Source organism: Salvelinus sp. IW2-2015, linkage group LG28, assembly GCF_002910315.2.
Source record: "Salvelinus sp. IW2-2015 linkage group LG28, ASM291031v2, whole genome shotgun sequence".
Classification (NCBI taxonomy): domain Eukaryota; kingdom Metazoa; phylum Chordata; class Actinopteri; order Salmoniformes; family Salmonidae; genus Salvelinus; species Salvelinus sp. IW2-2015.
In genome coordinates, this window is record NC_036868.1 from 26,401,182 (window position 1) to 26,415,397 (window position 14,216).

At 44.2% G+C, this 14,216-nt stretch overlaps 1 protein-coding gene across 1 annotated transcript in view; it reads left to right on the forward strand.

Moving 5' to 3' along the window:
* The first annotated feature begins 674 nt into the window (after positions 1–674).
* LOC111954136 (serine/threonine-protein kinase PAK 5) overlaps positions 675–14,216 on the forward strand; it is a 75,135-nt gene continuing 61,593 nt past the window's right edge. Inside the window, 5 exon segments of the mRNA XM_070435849.1 lie at positions 675–777; positions 7,519–7,554; positions 7,557–7,643; positions 7,646–7,740; positions 12,610–12,654. Coding sequence (XP_070291950.1) covers positions 675–777; positions 7,519–7,554; positions 7,557–7,643; positions 7,646–7,740; positions 12,610–12,654 — 366 coding nt within the window.

A 14,216-nucleotide genomic window follows, 5' to 3' on the forward strand; every position in this document is an offset into this window, starting at 1 on the left:
GACACATTCCTGTCTTGGAGCTCTACAGAGAATTCCTTCGGCCTCATTTTTGCTCTGACATGTCAACTGTGGAACCTTATATAGACAGGTGTGTTCCTTTCCAAATCATGTTCAATCAATTGAATTTACCACAGGTGGACTCCAATCAAGTTGTAGAAACATCTCAAGGATGATCAATGGAAACAGGATGCACCTGAGCTCAATTTCGAGTCTCACAGCAAAGGGTATTTTTGTTATTTATTTTTAATACATTTGCAAAATAAAATACAACATTTCGCTTTGGCAGTATGGGGTATTTTGTGTAGATTGATGAGGATTTTCAATTTAACAATTTTCGAATAAGGCTGTAATGTAACAAAAGGTGGAAAAAGTCAAGGGGTCTGAATACTTTCCGAATGCTCTGTATATGTATAAAAAGATATTCCGTGTTAAACAAAATCTGTATAAGTATAAAAGAACGTCTTCTTTTAGTTTTTATTTTGCATACAATATACGTAGCTCAGCCTTGGTATTATTTATTTTCGACAGTCTTTTGTGCTCATCTTTATCGAGGGATCCAATCCTTCCAGACCCCACTGTACATGCTTTCTCATACACGCAGAGACACACACACACACACACATGCAAAAGTGTGTGTGTTGTGGCTGGGTTTTGGGTGCAGGGAAACGCCTGCCATGGCTCAGATGGCGACAGATGGCTTGAGACAAATCAGCCTGGGAGTCAAGAACCCTGCCCCTCTTAGTCTGTGTGGAGGACGATCTGCCATGCTGGGGAATGGTGTGTGTGTGTGTGTGTGTGTGTGTGTGTGTGTGTGTGTGTGTGTGTGTGTGTGTGTGTGTGGGTGTAACGTTGTTGTATATGTTTGTGTAGGTTGGCACTTACGTTGAACTGGGTTATGCAAGGCACTCACAACTCCTTTTTACCAGTTCTGGTGAGAAACATGGCTAAGATACGACCACGATTTATCTGTGGAGCAGAGCTCACTTTTACACGGGAGGTCAGTCCAGGTCAGTTATGAAGGTGTGGTACACACATGCACACGTGTGTTTGCAATACCTAACTATGCAATGTTTAGGAACAATTACATGTACTCTATCTGACACTTTTACCATGATAACATTTCATCGTCTTGGCATTAACCAGGCTACTGTTTCTCATCCAGTGACATTGTACCTCTTTGCTGTAATAACCTTATTCTCCACGAAGTGCTTTATAATCTGCTCATAAATTATAGCTCAGTAGTTGCTGGTCTGGCTGCCAAGACAATCCGTGCATTACGTAGTCCCGTAAGGTTTTCCCATACAGGGAAATTCTCAGAGGGCTCCTCGCTTAAATACTGTTCACTCGAAACAATGCACTGCACTTCTACTTCATCTACTGTTAGTACTCAAGCCAGCCATGCACAGTGAATGCTGTTCCCCTTTTAAAAGCCTGCGAAACAAGTGAGCGTGTGTGTGCGCGTGCGCGCGTGTGTGTGGCCAAGACGAGCAGTCCAGCAGTCTGTGCCAGTATTCCTCTTTCTCTTACAATCAGGCCTTAAGCCCTGCTAACCTCTATAATCCCATTCCCAAATCACACACACACACTGCCCCTTGACTCGCATCTCTCTGCCTGCTCCTAATCCCGATGCAATCCCCCTAAATGTGCTGCTGGGGTTGAGGTTCCCTGTCTGTGTATAGCATCAGTCTTCTCCAGCCCTGGTCCTGAATGGAAACAAAGAGTGTGCAGGCTTTTTGTTCCAGTCTGGCACTAACACATCCGATTAAACTAATCCTCAAACCCTTGATTAGTTAAAGAAGGTGTGTCAGTGCTGGGCTGGAGCAAAAGCCTGCACACCCTTCTGGGCCCACTCCCCCAAGTCTAGTTAAGGCAGCTAGCCAGTGTTTGTCCCTGATATCCAGAGATAGTGTTTTAGTTTTCTGCTTGTTGAGGTAATTCACTCAGCTCTATTTTTAGTACGGATGTAATAGATGTAGAGTGGATGAATGCTGCCGTTTCACTTTCCAAAGGACACACTGGTGGTTAGGGATAAGAATAGTAAAATGTCAGACACCTCCGGCCAATCAGTAGAGGTGGTACTGGCACTCAGCCAATGAGGAGATAAGCTGTCGACAGGTCCGCAGTGCGTAAGGAGATGATTGGCAGGTCAAATATGGATAAGGAGCAGAGGGAGATGGAGTCAGAGAATGCAGGAATGTGCATGTTAGCTGGTTATTTTGGGAAGACATGAAAGGCATGCTAGTAATGTGTGTGTTGGTGTGTGTGTGTGTGGTTGTGTGTGTGTTGTGTGTGTGTGTGTGTGTGTGTGTGTGTGTGTGTGTGTGTGTGTGTGTGTGTGTGTGTGTGTGTGTGTGGTGTGTGTGTGTTCACTGCCACTCCATCTCCCTCCCTCCTCTGGTGTTGGGGAAGCTGCTCTGAAAATGTGGTTTACCAAGCTACCAATTACTTCCCACTGGAAGAAGTTAAGCTACTGTATCAACTCCGTGGAGGAGTGGGTCACCTGTGTGGTCGTGCAAAACCAAGAGTCAGACAAGGCAATGCAGTTCAAAATGTTTGACAGGTAGGGGAATCTTCAGGTCCCAAAAGAATGTTCACTCAAATGTAAAACCTTAAAATCAAGTACTGGCCCTTTCACAGCGATAACTCAACTTAAATAGCTGGGGAAGATAATATTTAACCCCAAGACAGAGAGAACTTCCAACCTTAGGCATATTAGGGTGCTGGCTGGTCCAACAATTATGACAGAGCTTCAGCGGGTCCTCCTCCCAGCTCTTTCTCCCTCTTCTTTGGTATTATGGCAGTCCCCAAACAAGATAGGTGCATGCCGCCACCTACTGTATTGGCTTTGCATCAGCCTACTATTCTGTAGTATGAATTCATTATAATTTGAAACTTTTTTTAAATAATTGCCCTACCAACTAACCCTGCACCCATTACAACCTCACCACTATTCCACTACTTTGGCCCTATCAGATACTACTCCAGACCAGTAGCCTGGGAGGACGGGACACTATCGTTCAAAACATCTTGTAACTATTCTGCTGTAATATTCCGTACACCCAAGTACACTATATACAAAAGTATGTGGACACCCCTTCAAATTAGTGGATTCAGCCATTTCAGCCTCACCCGTTGCTGACAGGTGTATAAAATAGAGCACACAGCCATGCAATCTCCATAGACAGACATTGGCAGTAGAATGGCCTTACTGAAGAGCTCAGTGACTTTCAACGTGGCACCGCCATAGGATGCCACCTTTTCAACAAGTCAGGACATTCAATTTCTGCTCTGCTAGAGCTGCCCCTAACAACTGTAAGTGCGGTTATTGTGAAGTGGAAATGTCTTGCAGCAACAGCTCAGCGGTAGGCCACACAAGCTCAAAAGCGCGTAAAAATCATCTTTCCTCAGTTGCAACACTCACTAGCAAGTTCCAAACTGCCTCTGGAAGCAACGTCAGCACAAGAACTGTTAGTCAGGAGTTTTGTGAAATGGGTTTCCGTAGCCGAGCAGCCGTACACAAGCCTCAGATCACCATGCACAATGCCAAGCGTCGGCTGGAGTGGTGTAAAGCTCTCCGCCATTGGACTCTGGAGCAGTGGAAACGCGTTCTCTGGAGTGATGAATCACGCTTCACCATCTGGCAGGCCGACAAATCTGGGTTTGGCGGATGCCAGGAGCACGCTACCTTCCCCAATGCATAGTACCAACTGTAAAGTTTGGTGGAGCTCGGTGTGAAAGAATGTGACTGGCCTGCACAGAGCCCTGACCTCAACTGCATCGAACACCTTTGGGGATGAATTGGAACGCCAACTGCGAGCCAGGCCTAGTAGCCCAACATCAGTGCCCGACCCCACTAATGCTCTTGTGGCTTAATGGAAGCAAGTCCCCGCAGCAATGTTGCAACATCTAGTGGAAAGCCTTCCCAGAAGAGTGGAGGCTGTTTATAGCAGCAAGGGGGGGACAAACTCCATATTAATACCCATGATTTTGGAATGAGATGTTAGACAAGCAGGTGTCCACATACTTTTGATCATGTAGTGTACATCTCTGCAGCTGCCACCACAACATCAAACCTTATCCTCTGTGATTTAGATTCCATTCCTCCGGTACAAATTGACAACCATGGCCATGAACGCCCCCCCCAAAAAAACTTACTGAAGCACATGTTACTACTATCACTCTATTGGCCTCAGCCTACTCACCGATGCTACACATTCCTATGTCTCATGTGCTCCTGCACACTTCTCGCATCTAGGAATCTCACTCTGACACACTGCTGCCACATGACCATAAGCTTGACACCTAAAACACCGTACTGGAGTCAGGTATAAAGTTCTCAGGGGATAACAGACACATCCTAACTTGACTTTATCTGGTAACGACTCTGCATCACCGGGTCTGAGTCACACCAGACGGCGGGCTTCACAGACAACTGGAATCTTCAGCTTCAGTTGATCCTCCTCAACGCCACTCGAGTTCTCTATTTTTGATGGCTCCCTACTCCGGAGAGGAAAGCAAGTCACAGTTCTTGGCCTCAGTCGTGTGGTGCGAAGTGCTTGCTCCCTCTGGACGGCAGAAACGCAACAGCAAAAAAATCAACACTTTCACCGACCCAACCTCTTCTCCAACCAACTTGACACCACATATTGATTTGCCTGAAGGCAAGGATCTATTCTCTCAAAGAAATCTCACTCCCACCGAGCCAGAATCATCATGTTCATCATCGGGACGAAGTTCAACCTCGGCTGTCTTCACCACACCTGCCACCGCAGTTAATTCATCCTCACTCTCATCACTTTCAGTTTCCTTCTGTAGCCCTTCTAAAAGTTGTGTGATCCACCACTCCATATTCACTCAAAACATGTTCCACTTTTCTCATTTCTTTCCTGTCCGCCATCTTCTCCTTTATGAGATCTTCCAGAATAGCATTCCATATTTACTTATAATTTGCTCTACTTTTTTTCCTGTCCTTCTTCTTCTTCTTCTTCTTCTTCTTCTTCTTACCCCCACCTCAAGGCCACCCACAATCGGCCACACACTGGCCTCATTGGCCTCTCTCCCCCTTGTGCATGCCACTGCATGGTCTATATACTGCTGCTGCAGCCCTAATTGCAGCCAGGTGTCTAAGGTGTGCAGCTGCAGTCAATTAAGTCTCTGTGACTATTTGCCACACCCTGTACTGAGTCATTTAGCTACCAGCTGGGGCCAAAAGCGGGTCCCAGCCCTATGCCCCTCGTGTGCTCACTAAAGCAAAAAATATTGTTTACTTAACAACAAAAAAATGTAGTTCACTACATCCAAACTACTTAGTTAAAAATGTGCATATGTAAATCTGAAATGTCATGGACAACAAATTGGAAGAACAGATCACGTTGGCGTCGTATGGATAACAGAATGTGTAATTTAGCCTATTCTCATGTGAGCAAACTTGCAAACTTCACCCATATTTTAGTTTTGTAAAAAAAGTAGTGTGTAGTTCCAGTAGTTAGCTGTACCACTACATGGCAAAAAAAATTAAATAACTGAAAACACTACCTAGATTTGAATTTAGTTCAACGACCACCAAGCCACTGAAAATGTAGTTAAATAAATAGTTGAAAATGTAGTTAAATAAATAGCACTACTCCCCAACACTGCCCTCCTCTCATCATTCCATCTCTTTCACCTCCTGACCACACCACCCTCCTCCCTTTCTTCTCATATCCTCCCTCCTTTCCTTTCTTCTTCCCTCCCTCCCTCCCTAAATCAGCCTAACGTCTTTCCTGAGGGAGTGTAAGCAGATTGAATGAGAACGACTCCATTAATCATTCTATCAGCTCTAGATTGGGCACCTGTTGGCGCTACTTCTGGGGTCCTCACTTTGTTTTTGTTTTTTAATCAGGCACTGTCACTGGTCAGAGCTACTTTATTGGGGTATTTGGGGCTCATGGGGCTGGTTCCCAGGTGCACAGAGTATTTACTTAGACAGATATTTACAGATATTTACACAGATAATTACTTAGACAGGGCTTCTTTGAAGGCACCAACACTAATTCACTAGCCTATTCCTCTCCATAGCCTGTCTCTCTAACCATCTGTCCTGTCCCTCTGTCCACTCACCGTGGCTACTGCAGCTGGCCTGGCAGGGCTGGTCTGTGTGTGTTGCTGGATCTGGCTGGCACGGCGGAGGTCCGGACCGGTGATACGGACAGACAGGGAAAACGTTTGTTTCCACTAGAAGACAATGTTCCTACAGGGGAGAGAGACAGGAAGACAGGGATACAATACGCTCCTTTCAGACCAAACCAACAGAGCGATGGCGACATGGTGGATGACGACATGGTGGATCTATCTATCTGTGCATGTGTGTGCGTGCGTGTGTACGTATGTGCGTGGAGAACTATCCTCTTCCACAAACACAAGGATGACGTGGATTTGGAGAAATAAGTGATTGCCCATCAAAGTGCCAGTGAATCATAAGTAGTGTTAAACGGTTAAAGTCTCTTGCTCCATTTCCGCTCCATCCACGAAGCCCATCAACATGAATAGTATTATGAAACAAGCTTTGGGAAAGCCAGTCTTCATCTCGCAGCTGAATCACATTGACAAGTTTTCAACACCATAGTGGTTTGAATAAACAGCAGACCATCAGCAAATGACATGCCAACTAATCTTCTCTTAATTTGTATGTGAAGTGTGTGTGTGTGCATGTGTGCCCTCATACAGTGTGCTCTCGTACAGTGTTGTGTGTGTGTGTTTGTGTGTGTGTGTGTGTGTGTGTGCATGTGTGCTCATACAGTGTGTGTGTGCTCTCGTACTGTGTGTGTTGTGTGTGTGTGTGTGTGTGTTTGGTGTGTTGGTGTGTGTGTGTTGTGTGTGTGTGGTGTTGTGTGTGTGTGGTGTGTGGTGTGTGTGTTGGTGCGCGCGCCCTCATACAGTGTGGGTGTGGATAATGGAGGGCATTTTATTGTACTGCATAACTAGGCTATAACATTGATTCTCTCTCCCACATGCACTTAACCTGTTTCTACAGCTAGTTACCCACTGCATAATGCATAAAGGAGCATAAAGTACAGGTCAATGATGCTATATGTTGAAATGGAGATATCTTGACTAGCCTGTGTCCTAATAACTGTGTGTGTGTGTGTGTGTGTGTGTGTGTGTGTGTGTGTGTGTGTGTGTGTGTGTGCGTGCGTGCGTGCGTGCGTGCGTGCGTGCGTGCGTGCGTGCGTGCGTGCGTGCGTGCGTGCGTGCGTGCGTGCGTGCGTGTCAATCACAATCAACCAAATTATGGAATTTCTCGTGGAATGATGCTGTCGAATCAAGACACTTGTAGAATCTATGCCAAGGCGTATTGATGCTCTTCTGGTGGCTCATGGTGGCAATACGCCCTATTAAGAAACTTTACTGTATGCTGGTGTTTCCTTTATTTTGGCAGTTACCTGTATATACATAATGTATGTATTAGTGGGTTTGGACGCTATGTCTGTTTATTGGGATTCCCAGATTTTTCTAAAATCTCTTGCTTTTTTCCCCCAGGTTTGTCCGGGTTTTCCAGCATGTTTGGGAAAAAGAAGAGAGGCTAGAGATTTCGGCTCCGTCTAACTTCGAGCACCGGGTCCACACTGGTTTCGACGAGCGGGAGCAGAAGTTCACAGGTCTGCCCAGCAATGGCAGAGTCTCCTGGCAGACACAGCACACAGACCCAAGCCCATGGTAGACCCCTCCTATATCACACCCATACAGCTGGCTCCTATGAAGGTAGAGTACCGGTGGACAAATGGTGCTACTCAGTCTGTCTGTATTCTCAGATCCCTTTCTTTCTGTCTTTCTTTTTTTCTTTCTCTGGATTCTCTCTCTACATCTCCGTTTTATTCTCTGTCTGTGTCTGTGTCTGTGTCTTGTCTGTGTGTGTGTGTGTGTGTGTGTTGTGTGTGTGTGTGTGTGTGTGTGTGTGTGTGTGTGTGTGTGTTGTTGTGTGTGTGTTGTGTGTGTGTGTGTGTTGGTGTGTGTCTGTGTGTGTGTCTCTACTGTACCTATCTATACACACCCAGTGTCTTTGAGCACCAGTCTGGCTCCTTTCACCTGTTATGAGCTGTTATGTTGTCTTTATATGGAGGGAAGATGGGCAATTCTTCTACGACATGAGTACACACTTCCTCAAGACTCTAAGAAGCCATAGACCTTGTAAGGAGAAATAGAACTTCTGATAGTACCTGAGCTATCCAGGAATACTAATCTATTAACGGATTGACTGTTACATCCTTCGTCTTTCCATTATTGATCCTGGGAGTGTCTATTACTTCCAGTCACTTACATACACTTACAACACTTAAGGTGATGATTGGATGGTCCTGAAAGACAAAGTTATCTTTGGCCAAGATTGTTGCCAAACGTGAAGATATCAAAAGCGCTGCCATCCCAGCTAACAACAAACGTTCCCACAACTTTAGAGAACTTAGTCTCATTAGGTCATTAACTAACTTTTTTCATAGGAATGTTCCCGTGCTGTGCAAGGAATGTTTGCAAGAGACCATTCCCTTTATGTCAAATAAAACGTACCCAGAACGTGGTTATTATGTTCTAGACACGTGTTAACGAGAACGTTGCAAGAACGTTTGTGTCCAGTTTTCTGTGGGTTAGGAGAATATTCCATCAACATCCCACCAAACATGGTTGTCATGTTCTCGGAACATAAGCTATTCCTGTTCTAGACATGTAAAAGTTAAACATTCACGTATCCAGCTTTCTGTGGATTAGGATTAGGATTAGGAATATTCCATCAATGTCCCACCAAACACGGTTGCCATGTTCCCAGAATATAAATTATTAGGAGAACATTTCATCAATTGATCACATCTCGTTACTGAGCCAATCAAGGCCCTGATTTACCCATTCATAGCACTTTGTCTGTCAAAGATACTCACACACAGTGCCTTGACCATACAGTACATGTTCATTTATACAGTAATTATTATTCAACATGTCCTCACCTGGGATTTGAACTCACAACCTCTTGGTCCACGTTGCTCCTATCTTCCTGCTATGCCACCATGGCCATGTCATGTATCAGTTAATCTGACTATTCTCGCTTTTTTTTAAACTTATTGCAGGGCTTTCTGTCTAGTTGTCTAATGTTGGAGGGACATATTCACCTGCTTTAATGATACCCCTGAATCACTATGATCAATGCCATCTTTGATTGAGTGTACTTTTAACAGAGTTGAGATTCACTTCAAAGTGCATTCACCCTATTGCTTACGCCTATCAAGTTGTTTAAGATCTTCACAAATGCCTATGGAGGAGGGGTTAGGGTTTCATCTTGACAAGGCCTAACTGTACTTGCCTAATAATTACATGGTGCAGTGATATTCCTTATAGGGATAGTGGTTAGGGCATTTTTCATTGGTGCTGTTGGCCTGGGTTCGAGACCCTCTACCGGAGTCCCCCTACTCTCACCTTCTTAGCAAAACACGTTAATGTCATTATTGCCCATTTATCAACCATTCCAATTGTTTATATGGATATTTCATTAGAGCACTTGGAAATATCATCTTTGCATCTTTCTTTATTATCATAATGGTTTATAGATTTCTCCTCTTTCACGCATCTCTGGAACTGGCTACCAGCTTTGTGCCTTTGTGCACGACCTCCAAGATGCTTCTGCAGGTTTTGATGTGGTGTTTCTGGACAAAGAGATCAATGCTGCCTTTGCAGAGTTTTCATTTGACTAAAATGTTGTTCTCTTTCTCCTCGGAATAACTCAAAATAATGGGAGCGTTTCCACGAGGAACAGATTAAGCGGGTTGACAACCCAGCTGCCGTCTTTCTTCTGTTTTAAACTTTACGATAGGCTATTGGAAACGGGTAAACCTATAGAATGAATTCCATTAGCATGAGGACAAGGCTTTAAGAAATATATTTAACATGCCGGTAGATATATCCTTCTGAAAGTAATATACAGGTTACTTGAAAAAGTAACTAATAATATTACAATATTTGAAGACAGTTACTTGTTATATAACTCTGTTACTCATAAAAGTAACTGTTAGTAATTATTACCCCAACACTGGTCTGAAGTGATCCTGTTGGAATCTGTCTATTTTTACACATTAAAACTTTGAGATGGAACTCTATGTTCTGTACTGTTTTGGTGTAACTGGCGTCATCATTGCTTAAATGGCAAACGTGAGAATGTACATGAGAAAGTACAGACACGCTACTGTAAATATACACATTGATGACATTCTGAGAATATGCTAACCATGTTCTGGGTACACAGATTGTTTCCATCAGAAGCAAAACTACCACCTGGGCCATGTACCGGCAACAAGTCAGGACCATTCCAGATAGAAAGGCAATGACGAGAGCTGATGTGATTCCTTATCAAGGGACACATTGTTCTACATGGTATACGTGGTGTGGATTTCAAGAGGACACAGAGCATTCTCTTTGAGGTGCTTAGCTTTCAATGCAAAAACACATTTGAATTAGATCAGATCGGTGTGTTGTAACTGTTGCCAAATAATGACATTAACATACTGTATGTTGCCAAGGAAGTGAGAGTAGGGTGAATCCCCTAAGCGGGTCTCAAACCCAGGCCACCAGGACCAATGACAAACACCCTAACCACTCTCCCAATAACATATACAGTATATTTAGGGCTTGTGCTTATTGGACCAGTATAGTTAGGCCCTGTCCAGATGACCTCCTAACCCCCCCACCCTAGGCATTCATGTAGATCTTAAACAACTTGATAGGTATAAGCAATAGGGTGAGTGCACTTTGAAGTGAACCTCAGCTCTGTTAAAAGTACACTAGTCACTTTTATTGATCATAGTGATTCAGGAGCATCCTTAAAACAGGTTAATATGCCCCGCCGACATTAGACAACTACACAGAAAGTCCTTAAATTGTCGAAATAAGCAAATCAGATCAACGGTGACAGAATAGTCCAATAAAGTGAGAACTGATAGAGACATGGTGGCGTGGCAGGAATATCTGAATGCTGGCAACCAAGAGGTCGCGAGAACATGGCAACCATGTTCTGTGTATGTTTGATGTGACGTTGTTGGAATATTCTCCCAAACCTCCGAAAACTGGACACGGGAATGTTCTTGCAACGTCCCATGAAAGTGTCTTGAACGTTAATGCGGTATATTCTGAGAACAGGGTAACCACGTTCTAGATAAGTTCTACTTGACATTGAGGGGAAGGTTCTCAGAAGGTTTTTGCTTAACGCGGCTAGAATGTTCCCCTAACTAATGGAAAACTGGAAACAAACATTACGGGTAACAAAAACGTTCTCTCTCCCTCGAATTGTCAGCTGGGGTAACTAGTAATGGTTCAGCGAAATGCAATATCCCATCATTCTGCTTGACAAAACAATACAATCTCTTTGCAGATGACACTGTGAGATGAATTGCCCATGTTTCCTCCACCTCTGTGACTGTGTTCCTCCTTGTCCCTGCCTCTTCTGAGTGTCTCCCAATGCTGTGTTGTTGTTCAATGATTATTTATATTGTCGTTTTTTTCCCCCCGATAGGGGCAGATACAATTAATAACATCGAATCTTCAACAGTCAGATGCATTCCACCATCGCGCTATAGCCTATGCGTGTTTATGTCGAAGCAGTCCTTGAAGTTGTAGTGCTTGTTTAAAATACTCTACTCCTTTAGGAAGCATCAGAGTGGCTTCTGAAGGGGTTCTATCCATTATGCCCAGGCTGTTAGCTGTCGTTGTACCTAGGGGTCCCAGCCAGTGGTACTGTCAGTCCTACTCCCTGTCTGTGGTGTCCCCTTCATACTGCATGTGTGGCTCTCGACCCTCACACCCTGTGTCCTCCGTGTCACCACACCTGCTTTTATTTACTGTTATTACACGCTGTGCAATGAACTGACACAAGCCAACGACGCACACGACACGGACAGACCACTTTATGGTTTCAGCAACTGTTTTGATATTTAACAATCAAACTGAATAGCTGCCACTGCTCAAATGGAAAAACAACTGAATCGTTCGTGATTGTCAACAACAGTGCAAATAATCCTTAAAGAGAAGCACTTAGTTAGATGTCACATCAGACTTACAGGAATGGTGAGCTGGCACGTCACAAACAGAGACATTCAAGGACGTTTCATCGAAACATTCTTACAGCAGTAGACCATCATCTTAGATTAAGAAAAAAAGCAGCAACTTGCTTAGTTAGCTGTACTAGTTCTCAATTGACCAGTATTGAAATGCTCCCTATTTAACAGTGGTCTACTGCGCAACGCTAGCTACATTTGTAGCGGTGGCTTGTTTAAAGCAATGGGACATAGGTTATTATCTTCAGCGTTAGCCGCTAAGCTAGGCTAGTTTATGAGGAGCCACGGGGCATTCGGGAGAATAGGAACAAGAGGACATGACATCACAGGATATGACATCAGATATATAGTTAAATACTTCCTGTCTAACCTCTAACCTCAATTGACTTTCTACCACTAGCTTAATAAAGGTTTTTAGACAGCGGCAGCAAGTACACAAAAACGTTTCTGGTGAAACTTGATCTTTCTAGAACAGCACTGTTGCCATTGGAGATATCTCTGAAGAGGGGGAAACAAGACTTTAATTATCTTACTCTCTTCACAGATATCTCCCAAGAAAATCCGGTCGGCCGAAACACCCTTGCAAAAAGTATGACTTCTACCACCCTTCAATTCCCTTTTCTGTTCTTCCCTTTTCTCTTCCTTTTTTCGGTCACACACTATCACAACCACAAACCTCTGTTTCCTTTTACTACATCTTTCCGGCACTACCTGGCCACATGCATTCATTCGGAGGTAGTGTGTCAAGGTTGTGGTAGGGGAGGGGCATAGTACATAATACATATTTTTGCTAGTTCTTATTTTCAATCATATGCATGACCCCGAAAAGTCACTATTCTGTAACCATAGCAGAATGTTGTTTTATTTTTTATTTGTATATAGTATTTATTCCCGAGTGCTAGCATTGATGCGCTGATATGGATGTGAAGTGCGTGCTACCATGGCCTGCTATACAGAGCTGACATGGGTTCAAATACTATTTGAAATTATTTTTTAATACTGCAACGGCGCTTGATTGAGCTTGACTGTTGCCATGAAACCAATAGAAAAGCCTAGAAAGTGTAAACCCCACCCACCTAGCCTTCCAAGCAGGCTAAAGCAAGTGGTAAAAGTATTTGAAAGATTTCAAATAGTATTTGAACCCAGGTTTGATACAGAACCGGAAGGGAAACAGGTCATAAGGGTTTTGCATGTTTTTCAGAACCCTCTCTGCCCTGCCCCAGAACCTTCCCTGCTCAGCCAACAACTAACTAACCGACTGGCCTGAGCCAGTCCCATTACTCAGCTCCAGCTCGCATACACACAAACCCGCACACACACACTTCAGCTCCTCTCATCTGGTAACTCATCAATGTTTCTCTCCACATAAATGAATGACATATGATGTGCAGTCTCTGGGTCGTGAAGGGACGATACGGAATGATTATATTTTCCTATTTGAAGATGAACAGTAGGTTCTCTTAATGTTTTATGAATGGCTTATAAATAGTTCATAAGTGGTATATAAATGATTGATTCCGTGATTTGCATCGTGTTTCTCTGTTTTTGAGAGCAAAGGCGAAGGTATCAGCGATTGTAGCGAACCAAACAACAATATTGTTGCTTTCCCTTTCTCTTTCCTCCTCTCCTCTCCTCCCTCCTCTTTCTCATCTCTCCTGTCTTTGTTGGTCTCATTAGAGGCATGTGCATCCGTATATGTGTGTGTTTGTGCTTGTGCGTGTTGTGTGTTGTGTGTGTGTGGTGTGTGTGTGTGTTGTGTGTTCGTGTGTGTGTGTGTGTGTGTGTGTGTGTGGGCGTGTGTGTGTGTGGTGGCGCGAGTGTGTGTGCGCGAGTGTGTGTGTGTGTGTGCACGAGTGTGTGTGTAGTGTGTGCGCGAGTGTGTGTGTTGCGCGAGTGTGTGTGTGTGTGTGTGTCGCCCGGGTGTGCACGAGTGTGTGTATGGCTGAGTCACAGGGTGGGTTGTGCTATATTTATCTCTTTGTGGGTCTGATGTCTCTCTCTTTTGGTAATGACACATGAGTGATGCACTCTACCTCTGGCTGGCAGGCCCCCCAGCACTGTGTCGAGATGTATGTGTGTGTGTGTGTTGGTGTGTGTGTGTATCTGTGTGTATCGTGTGTGTGTTCCTTTGCCTGGCAGTCTCTCGCATTC